Genomic DNA, 8,625 nt, shown 5'->3' with positions numbered 1-8,625 from the left:
CCAGAGGATGAGATGGCTGGATGGCATCACTGACTCAATGGACATGAGTTTGGGTAAACTCCGAGAGTTGGTGATGGACAGGGAGGCCTGGCGTGCTGTGATTCATGGGGTCGCAAAGAGTCGGACATGACTGAGCAAGTGAACTGAACTGAATTGATAGCTCCGTTGGTAAAGAATCCACCTGCAATGCAGGAGACTCTGGTTCAATTCCTGGCTCAGGAATATCCGCTGGAGAAGGGATAGGCTACCCACTCCAGTATTCTTGGGCTTCCCTTGTGGATCAGCTGGTAGAGAATCTGCCTGCAGTGTGGGAGACCTAGGTTCGATCCCTGGAGAAGGAAAAGCTACCTACGCCAGTATTCTGGCCTGAAGAATTCCATGGAGTGTATAGTCCATGGGGTCGCAGAGAGTTGGACATGACTGAGCAACTTTCAGTATACATATATGCTGTAACATGATCACAACATCTGTCACCTTACATTTTTACAATTTTTTTTTTTGCCGTGAGAACTTAAATATTTTAATAAAGGAAAATTTATTCCAGTTCTTTCTCAGATTTTTAGCACTGTAGTTCCCAATTGGTAGACTCCTGAGACTCTGACTCTTGAATAGATTGAACTTCGTAAAGTATAGATGTGGTTATGATCAGTGGAATTTAAAAATCATTAGAAAACATTTGAGTTCAGAATAGATTTTTGGTATTTTATGGTTTTGTAACATCAACAGAGACCAAAATGATTCTGTTGACATTTGAGTGTCTGAAATGTTTTGGCTTTATAAAGGGCATCTTGCAGGACTCTCTTTCGTGATATAGCTGGTCATTAGATGGTTATGTTAGGGAGGAATAAATCTTCCTCTACCTTTCTTTGTTTTTTCTGGCTCATCTAAAAAATTAAATTGACACAGGACAGATGAACAGGAGAAAATCAAGGTTTAATGATATGTCTATGTGGGAAAAATCCAGGGAAACTGAGTAACTCCCCAAAATGGCCGAAATTCTCACCTTAAATAGCATCTTCAGCTAAAGACAAAAGATGGGGACATAGTGGTTTGGAACTTAAAAGACGGGTAAGGTAATTCACATGAAGAGGGAAAAGCAGATGTTTGGTAAACCATTGTTTGCTGGGCCACGCAGAAAATGTGGCACACTGCAGCCTCTGGTCTGTAGATCCTGCTGAGTTTCCCTCATAACATCTAGCCCACATTCCGTGCAGATCTCTCTAGTGATTGCTGTGTTCTCGGCACAGAAACTTTGTCTGAGAGGGGAAAATCAGAATTTCTTCCTGAATCTTTCAGGCCTTTGTTTGTTTTTAGCTAGCTCAGAATAATCCACGTGCCAAACAGATATTTTGGTAATTCATTGAGATGTGCACTTTTATGTGTGTTGTAGTTAAATTAAAAAGTTCAGGGGGGTTTTGAAGTGACTTTCATGACCCTCTAGAACTGTTGCACTGAATCAGGATTTCTGATATGCCTGTGCCAAATAACAGAAGCGCTAGAGCACAGTTCCTCCTGCTCTTCTTGTGGGGCCCCAGGCTGTGGCAGGGTAGAGATGAGTTACTACAGACTTTTTAATGGAGTTGTGGTGACTTGGAATTTTCAGTCTTAATTGGGAAGATTCCAGACAGACCCACAATAGTTCATTTGTCTTATTTTGTATATTTAAAAATTTAGGAAACTTAAACCCAAGCCTGCCTTTTCAGCCTTCAGTTTAACCATAATATGAAGCTGCTGGGGAGAGGAATATTCCCCCCTCTACCCTCCTTGAGTTCTTGTGCCTGGACTAATAATAAAATTGACATGAGACAGATTAACAAGAGAAAAACAAATTTTAATTCATCTGCATGGCGGAGTCTCACAGAAATGGGACCTAAAAAGAGGCCAAAGCATTCAGCTTTTATGCTCATTCAACAAAAAAACAATAAATTTTTGAGGAATTGATAGGATGATAGGGCCTCGGATGGTGGCTCAGTAGTAAAGAATCCACCAGGGCTTGATCCCTGGGTCAGAAAGGCCCCCTGGAGGAAGAAATGGCAACGTACTCCAATATCCTTGCCTGGAAAATTCCATGGACAAAGGAGCCTGGCGGGCTATAATCCATGCGATCGGAAGTCACACGACTTAGCAGCTAAACAGCAACAACAAAGCAACCTCTGGATGCAGGGAATGCACGTTTCACATGAGATTTGTTTCCTGTTTTCAGGGAGATTGGAGTGTCAGAGTGTTCCTCTTGCATCGGCCATTTCTTATGTAACTTTAATTCAAAATACTCAATATGCCATTAAGAACCATGAGGTAGCCTCCTCTGGACCCCAATAGCGCTGTTGTTCCGCTTGTAGTCTACTTGTTGTTCAGTCCACTTAAATGTGTTTTATCACCGCAAGACACCTTGCTTGTACATACCTTGCTTGTTTCCTTTTTGCTGTTATTCTTTGTATTTTTATCTTGTGATGCAGCTGAGGTTCTACTTGCATTAGAACTACTAGGAGGACTTATTAACATGCATATTCCTGGCTCTACCCAAGACCTACTAAAAAGTAACTTCTGTGAATTGGGGCCTGGGACTTTTCATTTTAATAAGTTCCCCAGGCAGTTCCTCAAGTGATTGGGAGCCACTGCTTTACTGTTCTAAGCAGGCTTTCAAGCATTAGTTCAACTTTTTTCTCTATGACGTAATTGTCTTTACTTAGGAAGATCCCCTTCAGAAACCCTGTTGGTACTTTTCATCGGCTATAGACCTTCTGCAACTTTGTACTTAAAACCTCCCTGCAATTCTATATGGTTTCTGACAAGTACTCACGTCACAGGTACTCAACTCTGCCACTGTAGCATGAAAGCCGACACGGACAGTCTGTGAATGAATGGGCGTGATTATGTCCCAGTAAAGCCCTAATTTCATACAATTCCCATGTCATGATTTGGGCTTGGGGGCACCGCTCCACTTGTGGGGTCTTACTTTCCCAACCAGAGATTGAACTCGGACCTTCGTCAGGGAGAGTGCAGAGTCCTAACCACTGGACCACCAGGAATTCTTTGAAATGTTACTCTCTTGTTTCTCAGCCACTTAAAAATGAAATGCTGAGCTTAAAGGCCATTCTGAAAGTAGACAGTGGACTAGAATTGGCCATGTAGTTCACCAACCCCGTTAAACTGTATCTGCCCTAACACAGTCTTGGTGAATATATAGTAAGTATTTGAGTACCAAATGAGTGAATTAATTGTAACACCAGTGATTTTGTATAGAGCATATTGGCCATAGTTCATTAACCCCCTGCTAACTATATTTGCCCTAACACAGTCTTGGTGAATATATAGTAAGTATTTGAGTACCAAGTGAATGAATTAATTGTAACACTAGTGGTTTTGCATAGAACATATGTTGTTCATCTTTGTGTATTACCTTAGTGTACTAACTGGTTCCAAAATGTTTGACGGCTCACTTCTAAATTTTCTCCGAGAGTTAATGCCAGGACTATCACTGTTTTCTGTTTTCTTGAATCAACTGCTTTTTTCTCCCTCTCCATGTGTCTAAATAGGAAGGCCCAAACAGTTTGATTAATGAAGAGGAGTTCTTTGATGCTGTTGAAGCTGCTCTTGACAGACAAGATAAAATAGAAGAACAGGTATGTAAATTTAAAAAATTTTTTTAAATCCTTGATGTATATTTCATATAAATAGAATTTGAAATCATGATCCTAATAACCTAAGAAATGAACTACATTGAGTCTACAAATATAGAAGAACCTTTATAAGTCACTTTTTTCATTGATCAATTTTCAAGCAATAGAAAGAAGACTAATAATTGTTGAAACGAAGCATGCATAAATAACATGAAATTGAATGGAAATATTCTGCCTGTTCTCTTTGAAGTATCCAATTTTCAGTTCAGTCCAGCCATTTAGTTGTGTCAGACTCTTTGCGACCCCATGGACGCAGCACACCAGGCTTCCCTGTCCATCACCATCTCCTGGAGCTTACTCAAACTCAAGTCCATTGAGTCAGTGATGCCATCCAATCACCTTATCCTCTGTCATCCCCTTGTCTCCCGCCTTCAGTCTTTCCCAGCATAAGGGTCTTTTCCAATGAGTCACTTCACATCAGGTGGCCAGAGTATTGGAGTTTCAGTTTCAGCAGCAGTCCTTCAATGAATAAATATTCAGGACTGATTTCCTTTAGGATGGCCTGGTTGGATCTCCTTGCAGTCCAAGGAACTCCCAAGAGTCTTCTCCAGCACCACAGTTCTAAAGCATCAATTCTTTGGCACTCAGCCTTCTTTATAGTCCAACTCTCACATCCATACATGACTACTGGAAAAACTATAACTTTAACTAGATGGACCTTTGTTGGCAAAGTAATATCTCTGCTTTTTAATATCCTGTCTAGGTTGGTCCTAGCTTTTCTTCCAAGGAGAAAGCTTCTTTAAATTTCATGGCTGAAGTCACCATCTGCAGTGATTTTGGAGCCCCCCAAAAATAAAGTCTGTCACTCTTTGCATTTTTTCCCCATCTATTTGCCATGAAATGATGGGACTGGATGCCATGATCTTAGATTTCTGAATGTTGAATTTTAAGCCAGCTATTTCACTCTCCTCTTTCACTTTCATCAAGAGGCTCTTTAGTTCTTCACTTTCTGCCGTAAGGGTGGTGTCATCTGCATATCTGAGATTATTGATATTTCTCTCAGCCAATTTTATTATAATTCTATTATCATTATCCAATTTTATTATCATTCTATTAATAAAAAAACATATATTTGCTCTGAGTTAAAACAGTCTCTTTGAATTTCTCTTCATCACCAAATACTATATGAATTTGAAAGGAAGATGACCAAGAATTTATTTTTCTTCTATGTTAGTACCATTCAGTTTTTATTGTTAACTCATTTATTGCTTTCACTACCTTCACCATAATTACTTCCTCACTTTTAACTTTGCTTAGTGTTTGTTTTTTTTTTTAATTTTAAATTTTATTTTATTTTTAAACTTTACATGCTTAGTGTTTTATCATCATTAAATTCACAGCAATTATACCAAGCCCTTCTGGGAAATTGAAGGGAAGTATTTCTTAAATCCTTCAACTCAGTTTCAAGATTAATTTGGGTCTTCACCTTCTTTAGAGGCTTCCCTGTGACTCAGATGGTAAAGAATATGCCTGCAGTGCAGGAGACCCAGGTTCAATCCCCAGGTTGGGAAAATCCCCTGGAGAAGGGAGTGGCTACCCATTCCAGTATTCTTGTCTGGAGAATTCCATGGATGGAGGAGCCTGGTGAGCTACAGTACATGGGGTCCCTAAGAGTCAGACACTTTTGAGCAACTAGCACTTTCTTTCACTTTTTCACTTTACCTTAATTCTGCAACAGTGCAGTTACCATGTTTTACCACTAGATGGTACCATATATTACCACTAGGTTCCTAACATTGTACAGGAGGCTGTGATGAAAACCATCCCCAAGAAAAAGAAATGCAAAAAGGAAAAATAGTTGTCTGAGGAGGCCTTACAAATAGCTGAGAAAAGAAGAGACACAAAACGCAAAGGAGAAAAGGAAAGCTATATCCATCTGAATGCAGAGTTCCAAAGAATAGCAAGGAGAGATAAGAAAGCCTTCCTAAGTGACTGGTGCAAAGAAATAGAGGAAAACTATAGATTGGGAATGACTAGAGATCTCTTCAAGAAAGTTAGAGATAACCAAGGGAACATTTCATGCAAGGATGGGCACAATAAAGGACAGAAATGGTATGGACCTAACAGAAGCAGAAGGTATTAAGAAGAGGTGGCAAAAATACACAGAACTATACAAAAAACATCTCTATCACCCAGATAACCATGATGGTGTGATCACTCACCTAGAACCAGACATCCTGGAATGCTAATTCAAGTGGGTCTTAGGAAGCATTACTACAAACAAGGCTAGTGGAAGTGATGGAATTCCAGTTGAGCTATTTCAAATCCTAAAAGATGATGCTGTGAAAGTGCTACACTCAATATGCCAGCAAGTTTGGAAAACTCAGCAGTGGCCACAGGACTGGAAAAGGTCCGTTTTCATTCCAATCCCAAAGAAAGGCAATGCCAAAGAATGCTCAAACTACCGCGCAATTGCACTCATCTCACATGCTAGGAAAGTAATGGTCAAAATTATCCAAGCCAGGCTTCAAGAGTATGTGAACTGAGAACTTCCAGATGTTCAAGCTGGATTTAGAAAAGGCAGAGGAACAGGAGATCAAATTGCCAACATCCGTTTGATCATAGAAAAAGCAAGAGAGTTCCAGAAAAACATCTACTTCTGCTTCACTGACTACGCTAAAACCTTTGACTGTGTGAATCACAGCAAACTGGAAAATTCTTCAAGGGATGGGTTTACCAGACCACCTTACCTGCCTCCTAAAAAATCTGTATGCAGGTCAAGAAGCAACACTTAGGACTAGACATGAAACAACGGACTGATTCCAAATCGGGAAAGGAGTACGTCAAGGCTGTGTATTGTCACCCTGCTTATTTAACTTATATGCAGAGTACATCATGAGAAACGCTGGGCTGGAGGAAGCACAAGCTGGAATCAAGATTGCCGGGAGAAATATCAGTAACCTTAGGTATGCAGATGACACCACCCTTGTGATGGAAAGGAAAGAGGAACTAAAGAGCCTCTTGATGAAAGTGAAAGAGGAGAGTGAAAAAGCTGGCTTAAAACTCAACATTCAGAAAACTAAGATCATGATATCTGGTCACATCATTTCATGGCAAATAGATGGGGAACCAATGGAAACAGTGACAGACTTTCTTTTCTTGGGCTCCAAAATCACTGCAGATGGTGACTGCAGCCATGAAATTAAAGACACTTACTCCTTGGAAGAAAAGTTATGACCAACCTAGATAGCATATTAAAAAGCAGAGACATTGCTTTGCCAGCAAGGTCTGTCTAATCAAAGCTGTGGTTTATCCAGAAGTCATGTACAGATGTGAGAGTTGAACCATACAGAAAGCTGAGTGCTGAAGAACTGATGCTTTTGAGCTGTGGTGTTGAAGAAGACTCTTGTGAGTCCCTTGGACTGCAAGGAGATCCAACCAGTCCATCCTAAAGGAAATCAGTCCTGAATGTTCATTGGAAGGACTGATGCTGAAGCTGAAACTCCAATACTTTGGCTACCTGAAGGCAGGAGGAGAAGGGAATGACAGAGGATGGGATGGTTGGATGGCATCACCGACTCAATGGACATGAATTTGAGCCAGCTCTGGCAGTCGGTGATGGACTGGGAGGCCTGGTGTGCTGCCGTCCATGGGATTGCAAAGAGCCAGATATGACTAACTGAACTGAACTGAACTTAACCACTAGATGGTACTTATGCTTGAATTTTAGTTATTCTCAAGACTATAAGCATCTTAGAAATAAGTCATGTGTGTCAGTTGTATATCCTAAATTAACTTGCATAAAAAATTGGCTTGTTTATTCCTTTTGATTTTAAAGGCAGTGAAGGCTATTATGCTGTCACCTGCAGATGGGCACTTGCCGCCTGCCTCTATATGGATTAAATCACAGGTGCTGCTGCAACTGCTGTCCTTTAGCACTCCCTAAACAGAGTACAGGTTGGAGAGGAGGAATGAGGCACTCCGTGCTCTGGGGAAATTGGCAGAATAGGCCTTCAGATAGATATCTTTAGGACGTGATTTTATGAGCCCAGTTCACTGAATTCCTTCATGGTGATTTCTGCTACTGGTGACTAGCTGACATATGCAAAAATGCATTTGATTACATATACTCCCCCTTCACCAAAATCATAAATATGCTGACCTTCCCTCACTGCCTCTTTGGAGCAGTGTCTCAGAGCTATCTGCCATGCTCCTTCCTAGGCTGTGGTCCTCATTTTCCCCAAGTGAAACTTGGCTCACAGCTCTCATGTTGTGCATCGTTTTTAAGTTGATAGTGCCCATTTACTGATCTGTCTACCCAAGGTAAGTCATCTGCAACAGTGGCTGTTTGCTTTTCATGTTCATTTTATAGATCTCATTTCCCGTTTTTTAACATGCAGAACTCTAAAACTTCCAGTTCCTAAGTGAGTTCTCATTTTGGGTGCCAAAAATGTAGCATCTGAAATAGCATCCTTGTATTTGGGTGCTTTTTTTTTTTGGTGTTTAGGTTTTTTTTGGTTAGTTTTTTCCCCTTCACTGTGTTTTTCCTTTTGTTTTAATCTGGGTTATTTGGGGAAGAGTTTTGAACTTTTCAAGAGATCAAGACAAGTTAGTCTTGAGTTTTGCCACTAACTATGTAGCTCAACACGTATTGCCTAAATCCTCTGGGCCTTGGTTTTCTAATCTTTGAAACAAGTGCTTGGACAGGATGATTCAGATCATCCCTTCTGGCTTAAAATGCTCCTCTACTGAATATCAGTATGGTGGTTGAGTTGGAATTGAAGAGAATCAATGAAAACTTCTTTAGCCTTTGAAAAAAGAAATATTCAAGGGGCTATCCATATCCTTGGTCTAAGGTTAGTATCTTTGGAATCTGAAAGAAAATCAGGATACATCAAGTGTCAAGATTTGGCAAGACTTGTGTCTTTAGAAGTAGCTTCATAATTCAAATATTTATAAATACTAGATTGAGGGCAGGAGGAGAAGGGGACGACAGAGGATGAGA

The 8,625-nt window shown here is 40.4% G+C and overlaps 1 protein-coding gene across 4 annotated transcripts in view; it reads left to right on the top strand.

Moving 5' to 3' along the window:
• COL4A3BP (collagen, type IV, alpha 3 (Goodpasture antigen) binding protein) overlaps nt 1-8,625 on the top strand; it is a 131,707-nt gene that overhangs the window by 101,661 nt on the left and 21,421 nt on the right. For all 4 annotated transcript variants that reach the window (XM_010847604.1, XM_010847601.1, XM_010847603.1 and 1 more), the window contains one exon: nt 3,537-3,623. In XM_010847604.1, the coding sequence (XP_010845906.1) occupies nt 3,537-3,623 (87 nt within the window). The remainder of the gene's footprint in view (nt 1-3,536; nt 3,624-8,625) is intronic.

The sequence above is a fragment of the Bison bison genome, unplaced genomic scaffold (genome assembly GCF_000754665.1).
Source record: "Bison bison bison isolate TAMUID 2011002044 unplaced genomic scaffold, Bison_UMD1.0 scf7180017864252, whole genome shotgun sequence".
Lineage (NCBI taxonomy): Eukaryota > Metazoa > Chordata > Mammalia > Artiodactyla > Bovidae > Bison > Bison bison.
The sequence above is the reverse complement of the archived record's forward strand: the minus strand, read 5'-3'. Positions and strand labels throughout refer to the sequence as shown.